This window comes from Equus przewalskii, chromosome 14 (genome assembly GCF_037783145.1).
Source record: "Equus przewalskii isolate Varuska chromosome 14, EquPr2, whole genome shotgun sequence".
Lineage (NCBI taxonomy): Eukaryota > Metazoa > Chordata > Mammalia > Perissodactyla > Equidae > Equus > Equus przewalskii.
The window spans coordinates 71291506-71313494 of NC_091844.1; the positions used below are offsets into that span (position 1 = coordinate 71291506).

At 36.4% G+C, this 21989-nt stretch overlaps 1 protein-coding gene across 6 annotated transcripts in view; it reads right to left on the reverse strand.

Moving 5' to 3' along the window:
• Nucleotides 1-679: 679 nt before the first annotated feature.
• Nucleotides 680-21989, reverse strand: part of UBXN2A (UBX domain protein 2A) — a 50947-nt gene continuing 29637 nt past the window's right edge. For all 6 annotated transcript variants that reach the window (XM_070574341.1, XM_070574339.1, XM_008538062.2 and 3 more), the window contains 5 exons: nt 21026-21164; nt 17336-17442; nt 11919-12056; nt 10677-10835; nt 680-4191 (listed from right to left, as the gene is read on the reverse strand). In XM_070574341.1, the coding sequence (XP_070430442.1) occupies nt 3999-4191; nt 10677-10835; nt 11919-12056; nt 17336-17442; nt 21026-21164 (736 nt within the window). In that variant the 3' untranslated portion in view covers nt 680-3998. The remainder of the gene's footprint in view (nt 4192-10676; nt 10836-11918; nt 12057-17335; nt 17443-21025; nt 21165-21989) is intronic.

The window sequence follows — 21989 nt, forward strand, 5'->3', positions numbered from 1 at the left end:
TTTGTTCCTAACAGCTATTTTTCTACTTAAAGTGATGGTATGTTCCTAATGTAATTTTCAGTTAAAAACAAATGTTAGATTTCAATAAAATAGCAGGATTACAAGAAGCCTGTCTTTTAATTAAAACAATACTAAAAACCGATACTTAAAAATATCTGAAAGGATGCACACCAAAATGTTATTAGTGGTTATCTTTGAATGGTGGAGTAATAGGTATTTTAAAGATCATTTTAGCATATCTGCATTTTATAATTTTCTACAGTGAACATGAATTATCTTTGCAAAAAAATACATTTAAAACAAATGATAGGGCCAGCCCCAGTGGCCTAGTGGTTCAGTTCAGCAGACTTTGCTTCAGTGGCCCAGGGTTCAGTTCCTAGGTGCGGATTTAACCCACTCTATAGGCAAACCACTGTGCTGGCGGCCCACATACTAAAAAATAGAGGCAGACTGGCATGGATTTAGCTCAGGGCAAATCTTCTTTAGGAAAAAAAAATGACAAAGCCAAATATTAGCCTACTGAGTCAGTCACTTCCATTCAAAGATTTAGTGTGATGAGCAGTTTTTTAATTATACCTAGAAAGAGAAACCACCAAGGAGTAAACCCTACCACGGAGCCTTCATGGTAGTTCAACTCAGGACACAAAGGATGGTTTAAAAAATAAACACAACCATTGAGTTAGTATTAAAAAATCACATTTTTACATTTCTGAGTATTAAATGAAAGTAACATTGGTTAAAGTATCTGGCAAACAGAAGGCACCTAATAAATGTTTGATTCTCAAACTGAATGACTTTGCCAAATGAAAGTGACAAAAGCATCCATACATATGTAACTATTTTATAACAAACAAGTGTAAATTGTTTCACAGATCCTTTTAATGACTAGTATTTCATCCTTAAGATAACAGTTCTTTAACCCTTAGGAAAGGATTGCTTTTGAAATACTTATAAGGCACTGAAATAGATGCACACATACCATTATTGTCAACACAATAAAATGTAACAAAAAATATTCTGAATGAGAAGTATACAAAATAAATAAGATCATTTTATAACCCAGATAAGGCATAGTAATTTAACCAATAAATTAAAATCTGTAAAATTAGAAATGTACTTCTATATATCAGCCCTAAAAATGATTTTCAAGAAACTGATAAATGAATTTTGAAATAACTTAGGTCAAATTGTACTCCACACCTAAGATGCTTATTTTCCAGTTTGCCTTCCCTTGCCAAATTCAGTTTATGTTTTCTAAAGTCAACATGTTTTGAGTATTCTACACATTGACAACTTTACAATTTTAAACTTTCAGGTAAAAAGCTTTATCCGGTGATTCTCCTTTTAGAAAACCTCTGAGATTATTCACATTAATGAAAGTTTTCACAGTTACAAAAATGAAGGTTATTGCTGATGACAGCTCTTTCTCTATAGGAACTTATCGGGGTGTATTCTATATGTACACACAAGAAAACCTCCAAAGTGTCTACCGGTTACTTACAAAATGGAAAATTCACAAAGGAGGCTTTTCCATAGGTACAAGAAAATTATTTCCAAGAGACCCCTTTATCGAAATATATGAAGTATCACATATTGAGTATAATTTTGCAAATGAAAAGTACAAAAGCCTTCATGGTAGGCCTATGTGAAAGATTTTCTTACAGATTCTTGAAAATATATTAACAATCATGTCATGCTATCTTGTATCTGAAAGAGAAGTTCACTGATTTTACCATCCTCTCATTTTTCTAAGAATGCCATTATTTTTGTTTCGCCAGAGAAGGCTCTGCCACAGCTATAAATGTTACTGACAATCAATATTTTCTATTATGTATCTGTTCATTTCTGAGAGTAAATGACAAAAGGAAAAGGCTCTCCTTTGTCCTCTCTTCCTAATAAAAAGATAGGCCTCTATGATGTAGAAGGCTGGGAGCTAGAAAATGAAGCATTGCCAGGTCATCTAGTTCCCTGTGTTATTTCCCTTTTGTTATTCCTGAGCATTTAATAAAAGCCTCATTTAAACGTTCCAGCCTCTTCTCAGCTGTGCTTAGAAAAGATTAAGCATAGGTTTATGCCATGCTTAGTTCAGAGTTACAATGGAACAGTCTAAGAACAAACAGTGAGGGCCGAGGACAAAACTGAAGGGTCTAGCAGCCCCATTTCAGAGGAATCTTTCACTGTCCAAGGGGAAGTAGGTTTCATTTTCTTAGGGCGGAAGCTTAGCACAGCATTTCCCAAAGACTGGTTCTTCTACTACATAACTAAGAATCACTGGAAATTCAAAATGCAGAGATGTGCGAGCCATCCCAGATACAATGAATCAGGATGCGTCTGGGCGGCAGGCACAGACAGGCAGGCATTCTGAAAAGCTTTCTAAGTGATTCCTACACAAACGCTTGAGATCATTGTGAACCACCGCTTTGTAAGAATGGTTCTTTCAGGGGGTCCGCAAGGTCAAAACTATTTTCATCATCATACTAACACGTTGTTTGCTTTTTTCCCCATTTTCTCATAAATGCACAGTAACGTTTATCAGAGGCTACAAGATGTGTGATACCGCAACAGACTGAACGTAGAAGCAGATAGGAGGTTCCATCTGTCTTCTTTAAGTCAGACAGTAAGGATGCTTGCAAAAAAAGGAATACAATGCCACTTTTCTCACTAAATCTTTTTGTATGGAAAATACACATTTTTCATAAAAATGTTTATATTAACATGTGTTTATTATTTTAATGAATATTTTATAACTTTTTATTTTATTTTTAATATAACATATATAACCCACATAAACAAAAAGTTTTGAGACCAAAAGTTTGAGAAGTGCTCTTCCCAGCAGACATCCAGTGCCCGGCGAACGCCACTGCTGACGGGCACAGCCACTTAGTTCCTGGGCACACTCAATGTGTACTTCACTTCAAATTTGATTCAACAGATCATTTGTAAAAACCTTCTTAAACTTATTTTCAGGCAAGGGAATTTAATCGGACAGTGAAACAGTGAAGCCTAACCAGTTTTAGTTAAAAGTTTAAGATATGAAGCATGTTTCCCTTGGTCACATCAGAATGTGATAAATAATCTTTAATGTATACACAGGTTGCTCTGATGTATGGAAGAGAAAACCATACTTTACATGACACATTTTAAAAATATTAATTAGTAATGTGACAACACAGCATCAAATTCTAAGTGAGAGGTGGCAAGTGAATGAATGACTTACTCCAAATGTTAGCTTAGAACAAATACCTAATTTTTGAAAGAAAATAAAATAGGAGAGGAACTGGGCTTCCTGGAGAGAAAAGAATTTTTTAAAAATTGCACTTTTTGAAAATGTAGAAAGGTGAGTAGGCAGATTAGCACTGACATTATACTAAGCTACACAATTTTATTGTTAAGTGAAAATACATCATAGATACTACTGCCAAGTTGCTATTTGAGTATATCTTGCCGTTAGAGAAGACAGATTGAGAACACTCTGAGGTTTAGGCAAAGCTGTGGGGAAAGCAGTTCCTTCAGCTTTTTGATTGTATCTCAAGTATGAAATGATTATAATGATGCATTTAACCTTCCAGATATAATTTTTAAAGGTATTGCTATTTTAAAAATCTGAGACAGCTAATATTTAATTAAATCACTGCTGTTTGGAAACAATGTTCGAATGAATGATGCTGTGAAGATATTCGCTTGTTTATATCATATTAAGATTCTCAATGATACAGCTATTTAATATATCTTATGTTGAATAATTGGTATTTAAAAATAAGTATATTTTTCTTTCTGAGTAACCTTTTGGAGAAAGTGCATTGAGTATGGTTTCCAGTCATAGTTGACTTTCGTAACTTGTACTCATTTAAAAATCTTCTCATGAGGAGGGAGTTAGACAGCACTCAAACCAAAAGTCCACTGAATCTCACTCTTCCTTTCCCCCATTTTGGTTTGCATGTCCACTTAAAACCATCATTTCTCTGCAAACTTTCCACTTAGTGTATCAAAAATCAACGTTAGGAAAGTTCTCTAAAAGGTTCCGCGGTTTTTTGGAGTCTCTGAATGATCACAGCGTTCTGTAAGTCCGCTTCCTCCAGTGTGAGTGTTTCATCTAGCAATCTGAGGAAAGGAAGAGCCGTTGCCAGGGAAAAGGGAGGACTTCTTTGCGATCCTTGGTATTTTTCGATGAAGTCTTTGATGTGGCTTATCCTGTAAAACAGCACAAACTATTAATATAATTCTATGAAACCTGAATTGGCTAATTTAAGGTAATAACTTGTGAAGATATCTAGCTATGTTAATACACAGAACAGTCAAATTACGCTGACAGAACTGATCATTTGGGCTATGTTTTAAAGGTTGATCCTTGATGATAATAAGGAATTACTATTAATTATCTTAGGGGTGACCCGGGTATTATGGTTACATTTTTAAAGAGTACTTATCTTTGAGAGACATACTGAAATATATATATAAATGAAACTATATGAAGTCTGGGATTTGCTTAAAAATAGTTCAGTGGAAACTAAGTAATGGATCATATTACATCTTCTCTTTGATTTTGTATACATCTAAAATTTCTATAATAGAAAGTTTATGTATCTACATATTTAGCTCTGAATGGATCAGAATTGTCCACCCAGTAATCTCACACAGATGCAGGTTGTATGCCTTATACATCAGGTCATGCTGTGCCTCAAATCCAATTAGGAAAATTCTTAACTCAGTGCATATAGGATTTCAGTTAGTATAATGAAACTATAATGTAATATATCATTGCAATCTTGAAGGTAGCTCAAAGTTATGTTCACACAAGTCTGTGTGTGTATTTAGAGAAGAAGCACACATATGTGGTTCATCAAAACTAAGATGGCACTGGGGCCGGCCCTGTGGCCAAGCAGTTGAGTTTGCGCTCTCCGCTTCACCAGCCCAGGGTTTCACCAGTTCAGATCCTGGGTGCAGACCTAGCACTGCTCATCAAGCCATTCTGAGGTGGTGTCCCACATGCCACAACTAGAAGGACCCACAACTAAAATACATAACTATGTACTGGGGGGCTTTGGGGCAAAGAAGGAAAAATAAAAAATGAAATCTTTAAAAAGAAACAAACCTAAGATGCCATTGATTTTAAGACACATCATTTTACATATTACTAAAAGAAAAAAATGATTGTGACAAACTATTTTCTTAACACTTAGGATTTTTATTTTATATTTATTGAAAGAGCACTTTTAACTTAATTTCACATAAACATTTATCAAATCACTCATGTGCTTCCATAATCTAAGAGAATAAAATGGTTAAGCCGTTCCTAATACTTGAACATTACTTAGACTCAGATCCACTGAATCACTTTTGATTTGGTCATTAATGTACATGTTTTCCCACATAATACACACCCTCTGCTTCATCAGATGTGTTGGTGATATAGAATTTCTTTTAAAAAAAGTGCTCCACTACTGTCTCTGGGATTTTTTCATCCAGCTGACACTCGTTCTGCATGTTTTGATGCAGCCACAGCAAAGACAACTGTCATGATTGCCATATGGCCAACAATGGATTATAAGCTGCATCCCCATCTTAGAGATGCTAAAATGTGAAAAATATTGCAACTCAGAATGAATGAAATACAGTATATCACCCAAAGACACAATTCTTCCATTCAATCTATTCACTAAAAGTCACTAATTGCCACTCTATTAAACCTGTGCGGGTTACCAAAAAAGTCTAGGACATGGTCCAGTGTATTTATTTGGGTACCAAAAACTGGATAACTACAGGCTAACACTTATGGCAAAGAATATAAAAAGTAAGAAAACAGAAAGGAACTGCGCAGTCAAAACTGAAAATGTATACTGTCGTCTCTGTGATACCATTAAGAGAACAAAGAAATGTAAATCTAAAAAGCTTTAAGATGATGAAAAAATAATTAATACCAACACTGTTAAACTCAAAAGGAGGCAAGAAAGAGGAATACAGAATAAAAAGCCATGGGGTAAAGAGAAAACAAACATCAAGATGGTAGCCTTGGGGCCGGCCCAGTGGCACAGTGGTTGGGTTCCTACGTTCTGCTTCAGCGGCCTGGGGTTCAAGGGTTGGGATCTCGGGTGCGGACATGGCACTGCTTGGCAAGCCATGCTGTGGCAGGTGTCCCACATATAAAGTAGAGGAAGATGGGCACGGATGTTAGCTCAGGGCCAGTCTTCCTCAGCAAAAAGAGGGAGGATTGGCAGCAGATGCTGGCTTAGGGCTCATCTTCCTCAAAAAAAAAAAAGATGGTAGCCTTAAACCCACCTAGTTGGGGATATCACATTATCATTGTAAAAAGTGAACTAAACATGCCAATTTAAAAACAAAGCCTGATTAATGTTCACTTAACAGATACTATTGGCCAGTCAAAGCTTTTTAAACTCTTCAATAATTCAGGGGAAAAAAAATCTAGGTGGCTATTTGTTATTGAAATGTCAGAAGTATTTTTCTAGACAAGAAGTTGAGATTAAAATATTTTATTTCCCTAAAAAGAAACAAGCTTGGACCTGAAGGACAACTCCTCTCTTCCATTTTCCACATGTTTAGTTTGCCCTCCTTTCATCTGAAAGGAATTTGGGTCACGGAAGAACCTTCCAGGGCACTATTTTAAACATATGCTTCTTCCATTATTGTGATGATCAGCTCTATATTGTAGCTGCCTAGGGTGGTTTTGACATTTAGAAATAATATCAGAGAAAGGCGCTGAAGAGAGCCAGACACACAGAAAGCACTTGGTAGATGGTGGCTACAAACAAAGCCAAACACAACAGGGACCAAAACACTGTTAGCGTGGACACAAGAACCACACGCAAATAATTACTCACAAGAAACCTCTCTTAATACACAGACACAGATAAATCTATAGCTAAACCGAAATTAAAAGGAAAGGAGAGAGATACCGTGCAAATGCTCATCACAAGGAAACTAGAGTGAGCGCATCAGGCAAAGGAAATTTCAAAACAAAACCATCAGGGACTAAAAGGGACACTTCTTAGTGCTACAAAGGTCAATTAATCAGAAAAAACACAACAATTTTATCTGTGTACGAACCTTAGTAAAAGCTTGTTAAAAGCTTTAACACATATAAAGTAAATGCTGACAGAAACAAAGGAGAAATAGACAAATCTCAAAAACATAATATTGAGCAAAAAAAGAAAAGGTGTAGTAGAACACACAAAATATGATTCCATTCATACCAAGTTAAAAAAAAAAGCAAAAGTGCCCTTTCCTTTCCTTTCTGAACATTTCAGACAAAAATTCATTAGTAGGGCAGAACACAGGAGGCATCCAGGCCAGAAACAAGAGGGAGCTGTGGTGGCCTAGCACCAGGAATCGGAGTCCAAGCAGAGTGAGGAAGGCATCCGCCCAGGAAAGCTCCCATCTGCAGTGTCCCAGCCCGACCAGCATGAGAAGGGTGTTCAGGCAGAGGCAGTGAGGCGGGCTGATCAGAGCAGGAGCAGCGTTAGGAGGGCATCCACATAGAAAAGCTGTCCAGGGCAGAGGTTCAGAAGCAAAGCGGGCTGGGAAATATATCCAAGTTGAGGGCCGGGGCAAAGGTGGCACAGAGCAGGCTGTTGCAAGCAGAGTAAAAAGAGCATTCAGACGGAGGAGTGGACAACTGCACTGTGTCAGAACCAGAAAGAGAGAAGGGAGTGTTCAACTGTGGGTGGGGAGGAGAGGCAGCACAGTGTGTCAGAGCCCCAGCAGGAAGAGAAGGGATCTACATGGCACTCAACAAGGAGTTAAAGCCCAAGGAGGGTGAAGAAGGCTTCCATGTGGGGGAGGGGGAAGCAGTGGAAAAAGGAAACTGGTTACATACAGGAGAACTGATCAATAAATAAATATGTTGGGGCCAGCTCGGTGGCCCAGCGGTTGAGTTTGCATGTTCCGCTTCTCAGTGGCCTGGGGTTTGCCGGTTCGGACCCCAGGTGCGGACATGGCACCACTTGGCAGACCATACTGTGGTAGGTGTCCCACATATAAAGTAGAGGAAGATGGGCATGGATGTTAGCTCAGGGCCAGTCTTCCTCAGCAAAAAGAGGAGGATTGGCAGCAGTTAGCTCAAGACTAATCTTTCTCAAAATAAATAAATAAATAAATGTGTTAAGAATAATTGGAGCCAGGCTTCTCACTGTGGGAGAAGTTATTTACAAATATAGAAATGGGAAAACTAGAATAAATCCTGTGGTGGTGGATTGAAATTGGAGGTAGCAATGTGAACTCATGGTTTTCAATATGCAAAGATATAGAAATACAGATGTAAATGTATTTCTATATGTGTACATACACGCATGTATGTATGCATACGTGTGTGTGCATAGACATCTGTAGCTCTGTCCTCTTCAAAGGGCCTGGGAGGGGTGGCATCCAAAAAAGCAGTAAGTATATCTAGTACCCAGATCCTGGCTTCTCAATACCATTGCCACTAAAACAACCAGAACTTCTTAAAAAAGTATAAAACAAACCTGAAAAAAAATTTTATGGCAGAAAACAAGGAAATGCTCAAAGAATGATGGGAACATGTCAAAAGTCTAAAGGAGGACCCACTAAGTGTATCTGGGACAATTTGAGCATTAAAATAAATAATGTTGGTAAGAGATTATAACCTATTATATTAAGTAAAACAGGAAACCCTGAGTGGATACAGATATAAATAAATAGATGAATAAATTTGATGTCTTAGGAAGCACAGGATAATTATGCAATTTCAAGCTTCTTCCCTACAAAATACATATTAATTACAAAGAGAAAAAGAATAACCTCACAGTGAAGGAGCTTGGCAGATACCACTTAAATCTAGTGAGCAAATTTAACATCGTCATAATGGGACAAAATATAAATGACACCACCTGATAGACTGCAATGAGAGGCAAAAGCATCACTTCTGTGCTATTCCTGCCAAAATTAGCGACCTAAATATAATCATGAAAAACTATTTTTTTGAAAGATTTTATTTTTCCTTTTTCTCCCCAAAGCCCCCCAGTACATAGTTGTATACTTTTAGTTGTGGGGGCCTTTTAGTTGTGGCATGTGGGACGCCACCTCAGCATGACCTGATGAGCGGTGCCATGTCCGCGCCCAGGATCCAGACCAGTGAAACCCTCAGCTGCCACAGCAAAGAAAGAGAACTTAACCACTCAGCCATGGGGGCGGCCCCATGAAAAACTACCAAATTAAAAAAATTGGCCCGTAACTTTAAAAGGTTATGAAAATCAAGGCAAGACTGAGGGACTCTTATCTGAAACTGAGACACAACAATGTCTGAATGCAATGTCTGATTTTGAAAAGCATTTGGGTATGAGGGATGATATTTAGATTAAACGGCAAATCTTGAATAGGGTCTGAATACTAGTTGGTAGAAGTGTATCAATGTTAAATTGCCATCTAAAGATGGCTGAAGTGTGGTTATGTGAGATAATGTCCCTGTTGGTAGGACATATACACTGAGGTATTCTGAGTCATGGGTCATCAGATTGCCAACTTACTCTTGAATGGTTAGGAAAAAAGTTCTTTATACCCTTCTGTACGTCTACAATTATTTGAAAATTTTAATTATTTGAAAATGAGGAAACAATTCAGTATTTTTAAGGGATGTATATGTACTTGGTAAAACTATGAATAGAAGCAAAAAATGATGAACATGAAATTAGAATAGTTTATCTTGTACACAAATGGAAAGTGATATGATCAGGGAAAGGCACATAAGGTATACTGGCATATGTTTTGAGCTAGATGGTGCATATGTACTTATTTTAGTATTATTTTAATTTATTATTAATTTATTATATAATATATAATATATTTATTATTAATTTAATAATAATTATTTTATACAGTATACATCTTTGATTATATGTATACTGTATCCCCCCAAAATTTTTAAATGCTTTTAAATAAAGGTGGAAACCTATATACAGTATGTTTCTACTTTTAATTAAAATTTTTTTTTTAAGATTGGCATCTGAGCTAACATCTGTTGCCAATCTTCTTTTTTTGTTGTTGTTCTTTCCTCTTCTTCTCCCCAAAGCCCCTCAGTACACAGTTGTGTATTCTAGCTGTAGGTCCTTCTGGCTGTGCTATGTGGGACGCCGCCTCAGTGTGGCATGATGAGTAGTGCCACGACTGCACCCAGGATCTAAACCAGTGAAACCCTGGGCTGTTGAAGCAGAGTGCACGAACTTAACCACTCGGCCAAGGGGCTGGCCCCTCTACTTTTAATTAAAATTTTAAAAAATTTTAAGAAGAGATAAAAGACTGGAAAAATCCAAACTGATAATAGTGATTATCTCTGGGTGATGGAATTTAAATTGACTTCAATTTCTTTCAAAACTTTTCTGTATTTTCATTCTTTTTCTACAATTAACATAAAAATATGCACATAATGCTAATGATAGATTTTAAAACATATTAAAAATAATTCTTTTAAAAGTTACATATCTCAACAGAAAAAGTAATCAAATGATAAGAATGATAATTCATAAAATAAGACTGAAAGTGCTCCATTAATGTTCAAGAATTTCCACAGTCATGATATATCATGTTCAGAGAACTATTTATTAAGATCCTTAGTTCTTAAAAACAACCGTTGAGTCAACTAAAAAGAAGAAACAAATTTAAACTTAGGGAAAAAAATCAGACAAATAATGAAATGGAAGAAGACTCACCTATGAGAAATATTAAATTTCTGGACAATTCTTTTCCCATTGGCTAACCAGATCTGTATATTAGTGATGGGTTCCAGGTGGTTTAGTGGGACAGTAGACAAACTGTTTTTATTTTCAACTTCAAAACTCTTTGCTTTAGATACAATTTTTGGTGTGGCACTAAGAAAATCCAGACAACAAAGTCAGATGCATGTTTTTTCATTAAACAGAACTTAATCATTAAACAACTACTATAAAAATTTTACATTAAGTACAGCTTTTAGAAAGTTTTTAGTAAGTCAAAGCTTTATTTCCTCAATAACAACATAAAGATATTAATATTAGTTATACCCATGATATATGGTGATTGCAGGAATCTAAAGAAATTATGCATATCCTAGTTTTGTAAGCTTGTAGAGTGCTACAGAAGTATGTGGTGAGTAGTAGATTTGAATAGTGCCTTACAGAATATACAACTTTATAGGGTTGCTAGATAATGGACTTTACGTCTATCTACTCCCCAGGTTAAAATTTCTAAGAGAAATTATCAATTCTCTATAGAGATTAGCCCTTGTGTTACAAAGGAGAAAAAAACGGAAACAAAGTATTTTCTGATCATTCTGAAAGTCACTTCTAGATATTTTTATATGCGTGGGTGAATATGTATATACCTTACCAACATGGATAATTAATACATAAGAATTCATTAAAAAAGTAATCTCATATCTAACCTCTTTGCATATTCTGTGATAAGGCATAGATAGGACGAAGATCACAAATGTGAAAATAACTGAAGGCTTTAATTCTGATACTAACTCTATGAGGCATTTTTCCATTTTTATTACCTGAAAATTCAGATACTTATCATAGAACACAATGTTGAAGGCACTGGTAACTATAAAATGGAAAAGCTAGCACAGGTACTCTGTAACACTAACGGCAAAGCTCAAGAGTTGGGTACAAGGGAGAAAAAAATGATTTATCCATCCAATTTTGCCTAATGTCCTCAATAAGCCAGGCCCTTTTGATTTGATAAAATCAAAAAAGTCTCCGTGACTTTTTAGTATAGTGACAGCATATGTTAATTTACATTAAGGTAAACATGACTTAGGAGTCCTTATAAAAGTCAATATGAAAAATCTCACTTCCAATGGGAGAAAGAATAAGCTCTCTGTACATGGTCTACATGGTAAAATAATGACAGGCTGAATATTATTAGTCAAGCCTCTGCTTATGGAAAGGACAGATCACGAGACCACTCACCTTCCCAGTCTGTGGCCCTGGCCTGAGAAGGGCTGGAACACAGGCTTCGTTGACATACATACTTCGTTTTTTTTATCTTCAACTTTAACATCCACTTCCTCTTTATCAAAAATTCCCTGTAATTCCAAAGGCAATTCCCTTGGAAGGTAAAGAAAGAAAGGGATAAAGCTCCCAATATGTTTTTTCTTTCTCGGAAAAACATCTTCTGTATGCAAAAAGAACTGAATAACATATAGAAGTAAGAGGCATATAATATTCTTTACAATAAAAATAAACGTATTTAAAATGATACAGTTAAATAATAAGAATACCAAAAATCAAGAACAATAGAGTAATTTTTAAGACTACAAATTCATGAGCGGCTTAAGTAATTCAAAAGTCCCTAGAATAGTACTAAAAGTCACGAAATATTTGATGACTATATCTTGCTAAATTTAAACAATTTGATCATTTCTATAGGTGTCTGAATAGGACTAATAATGTGATAGAAAACTCAAGCTCTCATGTCAATTTTTTAAATGAAAATAGAAATTGACCCTGGAAACAACAAACAAAATAAAGTACAAAACATGTTAGAACTTTGAAAAATATTTTCACATTTCATCCTCCTAACAGTGATTCAAGTAATATAATTAGGACTTGGACTCGGTCTGGGGCTCTGTCTAGTGTACCACAGATGCCTCTCTTCTGAACAAGATAAACTTCAGACAAGCAGGGACCACAGCTGTTTTACTCGCAAACATACTTCAATCCCAAGAACAGGGACTGGCGCCCAGCATGACTTGGACAGATATCTGTTGGATCTTATGACCTTTTAAAGGGAGGGTCTTTTCTAACGAGCACTTGAAAGTTTACAATATTATGGAATATACTTGACATACAAGCAACGAACTTCCATGGGGAAATTTTTAACAAATTTCAACAAACTGCTATAAAATAACTGATTTTTCCAATATCTGAAATAATACAAATTCATATTGCATATACTTATGATTTGTGTACTTTTCTGTATATGTCATACTTCAAAAGTTTTTATTGAAGAATAAGAAATACATGCTTGTTCTTAAAAAATAAGTCGTAAAAAAATATAAACACAAGTCAACTTAGATAGTGATAGTCCAGGGCCGGCCCCATGACCGAGTGGTTAAGTTCACGTGCTCCGCTTTGGTGGCCCAGGGTTTCACCGGCTCCAATCCCAGGGGCAGACATGGCACCGTTCATCAGGCCACACTGAGGCGGCATCCCACATGGCACAACTAGAAGGACCCACAACTAAAAATACACAAGTATGTACTGGGGGGACTTTGGAGAGAAAAAGGAAAAATAAAATCTCTTTAAAAAAAAAAAAAACCAGAAAAACCCAAAGTGATAGTCCTTATAATCTCATTCTCACTTTAATAGAAAACGTTGGTGTAGCGTCTCCTAGATTTTCTCTATACATACAGTAAAATTCCATATAATTATTTTATTTTTTCCACAGATGGTATTAATCCATATACACTATTCTATATTCTGCAAACTGCCTTCTTTTTAATTCTTTTTAAGCAATATAGATAGAAATCTTCTCATTTTAGTATATGGATATGTCATTCATTTTTATCAAATAAACACTATTATTCTGTTATAAAGTATATCAAACGGTACAAACATAAAATATTCTTTCCATTTTTTTCTCACTGCTTTGTAAGAACTGTGTATATATTTCATTTCCATGATATATGTATAACAAGTCTTCCCAGTTTGGCATTCGTCTTTTGACTGTACATAGTGTTCTTTGGCATATATAAGATTTTAATATTTACACAATCGAATTTCTCCATCTTTCTTATGCTGCTTCTGGGATTCATGCCAACTGTAGCTATTATGTAACAACATGGATGAATATCCCAAAGTAAGCTGAGCAGACACAACAAACAAACACATTCCATTTACATAACGTTCACAAAACAGATAAAACGAAATTACAGTGTTTAGAGTCACATGCTAACATGGGTACAACTATAAAGAAAAGCAAAGAAAAAATTACTATTAAAGTCAGGATAGCATTACTCCTGTGATAGTCCTACCAAAAATGTGTAATCTTAATCTTATGAGGACAAAATCAGATAAATCTGAACTGACAGTCATTATATATAATTCAGGCCCATAATCTTCAAGTGCCAAGGTCATAAAAAATAAAAAAATCACAGAAAACTGAGGAGCCATTTCATTCTCAAGGGGACTAAAGAGACATAACATCTAAATGCAATGTGTGATCCCGAATTGGATGCTTTCGCTATAAATAACAATATTAAGACCAGTGGTGAAACTTGGAGTCTGAGGATTAAATGGCAGTAATATATCAACAGACAGCTGCATTGTGGCTATACAGGAAAATGTCCTTGCTTACAGGAAATACACACTAAAATATTCAGGATGAGGCGGCACCACTTTAGCAACTTACTCTCAAATGGCTTTAGGAAAAAAGTTCTTTGTACTACACTTCCAAGTTTTTTAAAGTTTGAAAAAAATTCGAAATTAATTATACATTAAAAAGCAATTTGAAATCTGTATATACATTATATATACAAACATATATATGTGTATCTATCTACTGAAAATTGGTTAGATATAGAATATTATTGACCCTTCTGAAATAAAGACTGACCAAAATAAGTGCTTTGCACCATAAATTGATGTCACATGTAGAAATGTGCGCTAAGGAGAGATGCCATGGGATAGAAAGTTAATGTTATGTATGTTTTTTGGAAAGCAGAAGCATGGATATGAGCATCAATAGCTGAAAGAATGTTCATGCTTTTTATTCATTTTCTTTCCAGCAATCTATCCTGAAAGAGTAATCAGAGATATTGGTCAAAATTTAAATACGATTATTAAAAAAACAGGAAAAACATCTTCAAGGCCTTGGATTAGCTGCTGGTTTCTTAGACATGACACCAGAAGCAAAAGTGACAAAAGAAAAAAATAGATAAATCAGACCTCATCAAAATTAAAAACTTTTGTGCTTCAAAGGACATCAAGAAAACGAAAAGACAACACAAAGAATGGGAGAAAATATTTTAAAATCATATATCTGATAAGGGACTTGTATACACAATATATAAAGAACTCTTACAACTCAACAAAAAGGCAAATAAATCAATTTAAAAAATAGGCAAAGAAGGCTGGCCCTATGGTCTAGTGGTTAAGTTTGGTGCACCCCACTTTGGCAGCCCAGATTTGGTTCCTAGGTGTAGACCTACCCCACTTGTTGGTGGCCATGCTATGGCGGTGACCCACATACAAAATAGAGGAAGACTGGCCCAAATGTTAACTCAGGGCAAACCTTCCTCAAGCAAAATGAGGAAGGTTGGCAACAGGTGTTAGCTCAGGGCTATTCATCCTCAGCAAAAAAAAAAGAAAAAAGAAAAAATAGGCAAAGAAAAAAGAATGGAAGAAGGATTTGAATAGACATTTCTTCAAAGATATACACGTGGCCAATAAGTACACGAAAACACGCGCAACATCTCTAGTCATCAGGGAAATGCAAACCAAAACCACAATGAGATACCACTTCACATCCACTGGGATAGCTATAATTTTAAAAAACAGACACTAACAAGTCTTGGCCAGGATGTGGAAAAATTGGAACTCTCATACACTGCTGATGAGAATGTAAAATGGTGCAGCCAACTTTGGGATACAGTTTGGCAGTTATTTGTAAAATTAAACATAGAGTTAACAACAATTCCACTCCCAGACCTGAGAGAACTGAAAACCTGTCCAAGGAAAAACTTGTACACAAATCTTCAAAGCAGCATTATTCATAACAGCCAAAATGTGGAAATGACCCAAATGTCTATCCACTGATAAACGGATAAATTACACGTGGTATACCCATACAATGCAACACTCTTGGGCAATAAAAAGGAATGAAGGAGAAAGCTACAACACGGATGAACTTTGAAAACATTATGCTGAGTCAAGTCAGACATAAAAAGGATTCTATTTATACGCAATATCCAAAATAGGCAAATCCAGAGAGACAAAGTAGATTATGAGTTTTGTAGGGCTGTGGGGAAAGGAAAATGGAGAGTGACTGTTAGTAGGAGGTTTCTTTTTGGGGTGATAAAAATGTTCTGGAATTAATAGCCCTGATGGCTGTACAACTCTGTGAATACACTAAAAAATACTGAAATGTACACTTCAAAGGGATGATTTTTGTGATAGGTTAATTATATCTAAATATAACAATTATTTTAAAAACTATTTAAATATGAGGATAGTCAAGATAACTTTAATACTGCTAAATTAAGGAATAGCCTAAATTGCCAACAACTAAAAGTACATATAAAAATTATGAGTCATCATTGTGATAAAATAATATGCAGACATATTCAAACATTTCAAGGTAAATTCAAAACTCTTTTTTTAAAAAATACGTATGTATATTATATGTGAATCTATGCACAGAAAATGCCAGAATGAATTTCAACAAAAATGTTAACAGCAGTTACTTTTTTTTTTAAAGATTTTTCACTTTTCCTTTTTCTCCCCAAAGCCCCCGGGTACATAGTTGTGTATTTTTAGTTCTGAGTCCTTCTAGTTGTGGCATGTAGGACGCCGCCTCAGTTTGGCCTGATGAGCGGTGCCATGTCTGTGCCCAGAATCCAAACCAGTGAAACCCTGGGCCGACCGAAGCAGAGCAAATGAACCTAACCACTTGGCCACGGGGCTGGCCCCAGCAGTTACTTCTGAGTAATGAAATTACAGGTGATTTTCAAATTCTTAATACTTTAAAAAATTTGTAGACCAAACATATATAACACTTACAATCATAAATATATAATAAACATTATAGGGCAATGAAAATCACAATTCAAAGGCAATAAAGATACCTGAACATTTAAACATAAATATTAAATAATAACTAGGATGTGGTATTAAGTAATACTTGGCAAAGTGAATTAGTTTAAGTCAGATTTTGGTTATCAGAATTCAAATTCCTCAACTTCCTTCTAAATTACAGCTGTGGCTTTCTTAAGAAAACCCATCTTATGAAAATCTGAATTTATAAAAGAAAAAGCATCTGTCAATGTATAGGGATGTGTGAACAACATTAAACAGGAATTTTCTAAATGAAATGTGTCTAAAATATCCTTCTTCTTCTTCTTTTTTGAGGAAGATTAGCCCTGAGCTAACTGCTGCTAATCCTTTTTTCGCTGAGGAAGACTGGTCCCGAGGCTAACATCCATGCCCATCTTCCTCTACTTTATATGTGGGACACCTACCACAGCATGGCTTGCCAAGCGGTGCCATATCTGCACCTGGGATCCGAACCAGCGAACCCTGGGCCACCGAAGTGGAATGTGCACACTTAACTGCTGCGCCAGCGGGTCAGCCTCTAAAATATCCTTCTATTTACAAAAATTGCTTACCCTTTTTTGATGGAGTTCAGAAACTGCTGACTTGCACCATCAGAATAACTTCTGAAATCATCGTTGACTGTGAATCCATTTTTCCATAATTTTATACTTACATCTACCTGCAAAGCAGTAAGAAACAAAATGTATCATATATACCAGTGTTACACAGCTATCATGAATATTTCATCCCTTAACATCTTGTTGATCAGTTCATAAGAACAATATTTATTCACTCATTCAATCAAAGAAGCAAAGTCAGTCACTGTGAAAACCTAGAGAGTTCAGGAATACAGTAGAATGTAGGGATGCTTCTGGCTGATTACAGGAAGACTTTAAAAAGCTGTTCAAGAAGATATCAAACCATTAGAGCCCCTCCCTTGTCTCCAGCATTTATTCACTCATTTATTCATTCAGTTTCTTGAACACCTAAGATATAACAGATACTTCATTAAGATGTTAGAGGAAATAATCATAATAAAGATAGCATATACTATCTGTCACTGTCACTGTGTACCAGACACTGTTTAAAGCACTTTTCCTACATAAACTTATTTAGTCCTTTCAAAATCTACACAAGGTTGGTATTACCCCTTTTACAGACAGGGAAACAGAAACACAGATTAGGGGCCGGCCCCGTGGCCGAGTGATTAAGTTCGTGTGCTCCACTTGGGCGGCCAGGGTTTGGATCCTGGGCACGGACATGGCACCATTCATCAGGCCATACTGAGGCGGCATCCCACATGCCACAACTAGAAGGACCCACAACTAAAAATACACAACTATGTACTGGGGGGCTTTGGGGAGAAAAAGGAAAAAACAAAAAGAAACACAGATCAGTTAAACTGCCCAAGGTCACATGGTCAGTAAGAGGTGGAGCTGGGACCTGAATCTATACTCTTAACCACTAAACTACATTGCCTGTTTTATACCCATAACCAAACTGCCAAGTCTCTGCTCTTAGAGTACTCAGGTAAAAGAATGAGAATAAAACAAATAGGAAAAAAGCACGGAGGAAAAAAGAAAAATCCAAAAACAATCGTCAATACATTCATGTAAGAGAAGATGATGTCTGAAAGGGAGTAGGCAGGGAATATTCAGGGAACAAAAGAGCTCTTAGAAACTGAAAATGGAAACTGAATAAAAAGATTGAATATATGGTTGAAGAAATAGGCCAATTAAAACAAAACGAAACAACAAAGAGGTGGAAAATGGGAGAAATACTAAAAAATCAAAAGGCTCTGTCTAAGAGGTCCAATGTCTAAGTAAAGCACTCTGGAGAGAACTGGCAACAAAAGCAAAACATCAAAGATGCAACATAAGAAAATGTCCTGGAATGGCAAAACACGAGTTTCTGGACTGAATGAATGAAAAAGGGACTGCCATCAAGGCCCATCAGAACACAGGGTTAAAGAGAAGATTCTAACAGCTGGCAGGGAGCAAAACATGCCATGTACAAAGGCTCAGATACCAGAACAGCATTCTATCCAGTGTGACGGGAGAACAAAGGCAAACGCAGGCTTGCAGGGTTTTAAGCCGTCCATTTCCCATGCACTCTTTCCACACACACTTTTTTCATAAAGCTACCTCAGGACTGGCTTCATAAAACTGGAAACATAAAGGGCAGGAGTTGGGAGAGGCACTGAGCTGAGTAACTGGGACGGAGGGGAGGGGTAAACGGAATGCTCAGGACCACAGACTGCAGGGCAGAGCAGCACAGCCCCCCTGGAGACAGGAGGGCGTCATCACAGCTGTCCCTCAGGAAAAATTAAACTCCTAAGATTATCTAATGTGTTTAAACATACTGCAAAAAGACAGAGATAGAGCCTTCTACCAGAGAGTTTGGGGATGAATTAAGGATAAGCACACAGAAAATACAGCCAAAATGGGAGGAAAAAGTTATTAACTCTAATGAAAATTTAAAAAGCAGTCGGGAAAAGAAATATGATACACAACATGACTCAGTTATGTTGTATAGTATTTACCAAGTCATAAAGATATAAACAATTATAAGTATTTAAATTCCAAATTATAACTATCTTAGAAGAATAAGAGGAGACGGTTTGGGGAGGAGAGGAAAGTAGAGTAAGAGAGCCAAACCCTCATTTTCTATAATAAAAAGTCAACACATAATTTGAAAAACCGGAAGATCAAGAACTATCATTATTAGCATATTATTAGAATCAGACTTCATAGCAGAAGAAATAGCTAAGAATTATGTTACCTCTGGGAAGCAGATATCATGGCCAAAGAGGAACTGGGCTGCTATTTTTCAACATAAATCTTTCAGAACCATTAGACTTTAAATTTTCAGAACTTAAACTCTGATGAAATTTTAAAATTTAAAAGGTAAATTAGAGGGAAGTGATTTTTCAAAAATCCCTTTAACGGGCCAGTCCAGTGGCACAGCGTTTAAGTTTGCGTTCTCCACTTCTGCAGCCGGGGTTCACAGGTTCAGATCCCGGGTGCAGACCTACGCACTGCTTATCAAGCCATGCTGTGGCAGGCGTCCCACATATAAAAGAGAGGAAGATGGGCATGGATGCTGGCTCAGGGGTAATCTTTCTCACATACACATACAAAATCCCTTTAACGTCAACTTCAAAAAGTCAGCTGGATTCTCATAATTGCTACTGTTTTCAGTCTGCCGTGATAGGTTATTTTGATTGAAATATATTAAGAAAAAAACCCAAGCCTCATAGAAGTGAGTAGTTGCAAAAAGAAGTATTTTAATAGCCTTTCCAGGATAGTCTTCTTTGACACTACAACAAAATTTAGTAAGTGGTACTAACTCAAAAGTTAGTTGAGAATCTGAATGTGGAATCTGAAATTTAATCTTTTCATATGCCTGTTACACAAAAAGCCTTCAGTGACACTTTGGCTATTATACCTATGCACCATTTTATAACATCATATATCAATCATTTGGAAAATACTGGCTCTCTGGGTTATGCAAATCTTTCAAATGTTGATATATTTCATTACACAATACATAAACAGGACACCAGGAGAAAGTAGACACATCAGCTTGCCTCACAAGCAATCATACTTTTCCTTAAGATACTTCTGTATATTGCAGAAATGTTTTATGTGTACTTCATACTTTGTCATACAGATTAATAAGATGTGTACTGAAGAGGTGGGATTTTTTTTTTTTAATTTTTTTTAAAGATTTTTTTTTAAATTTTTTTCCTTTTTCTCCCCAAAGCCCCCTGGTACATAGTTGTATATTCTTCGTTGTGGGTCCTTCTAGTTGTGGCATGTGGGACGCTGCCTCAGCGTGGTTTGATGAGCAGTGCCATGTCCGCGCCCAGGATTCGAACCAACGAAACACTGGGCCGCCTGCAGCGGAGCGCGCGAACTTAACCACTCGGCCACGGGGCCAGCCCCCTGAAGAGGTGGGATTTAATAAAATTTATACATTTTACTGCTTCATCATGGACATTTTTAATTGAAATTAGCATTTTCCCCCCTGCAATGCAAGTGAAGAATGCAGTAATTACCAGCACAGTTTGGTGCCCCTGCCTTGATTCCTCCTAAGGCGCCAACAGTTTTACCCATCACTGCTTTTGCAGTATCAGTGCAAACGTGAAAAACGTGAATAATATCTTACTATTTTCATGAAAACAGTTTTGACCTAACGGAACCTCTAAAAGGTCCATATTTTGAGAAACACTGGAAGAGACAAAAGTTAGGGACATTTACCTGTTTCTTCTGTTCAGCGGGAGACAAGCATTTGGCACCAACCTTCTGAGCTTCCTCAAAAAGACTGTCAACAAAATATTCACAGTTTGTTTGTCGATTGTCACTAAGTGGTTGGCTGTCAGATCCTGTTTCACAAACCCTACACGAAAAAAGAAAAATAAGCACTATTGACACCTAATTCTCTAAAAATTTCCATAAACTGTTCTAGTTAAGGGATCCTGAAATGAGATGCTAACTCCATGTCCACAGTTTAGACCCTCTTCTAAGCTGAGATAGTAGATATGTGACTTTGGGAAGTTAGTACCCTTTTAGTCCAAGGCAGGATTATTCTCAGCTTCAGCCTACTGACATTTGGGAAGGGATAATTCTTTGTTGTGAGGGTTGTCCTGTGCATTGTAGGATGTTTAGCAGCATCCGCTGCCTTTACCCACTAGATGCCAGAAGCGATGCATACTGCCCCCCACCAATGCTATAACAACTGAAACCATCTCTAGACATTGCCAGATATCCTCTGGGGGGCAAAATCTCAGCAAGTTGAAAATCAATGGTCCAGAGTAAAAAAAATCTATTCTTTGTAATGGGTTCAAAATAGCTTTAAAAGAGGTTACTACGTATTTTTTGGTAACAGAAAGCGTTCTTGGAACTAAAGGTGAAAATGTGTCAGGAACATCATAGTTTTCGCTCCTTTACACACTTCAGAATGAGATTTCCCACTGTAGACTTTCATTTGTAGTAGTTTAGTACTCTACTGGGTCTCCCCCCTTTTTAAATTGAGGTATAACTGACATACATTATATTAGTTTCAGGAGTACAACATAATGACTCAATATTTGTATATACCACAAATGATCACCATACTAAGTCTAGTTAACATCCGCCACCATACATAGTTATACAATTTTTTTTTCTTGTGATAAGAATTTTCAAGATTTACTCTCTTAGCGGGGCTGGCCTGGCGGCATAG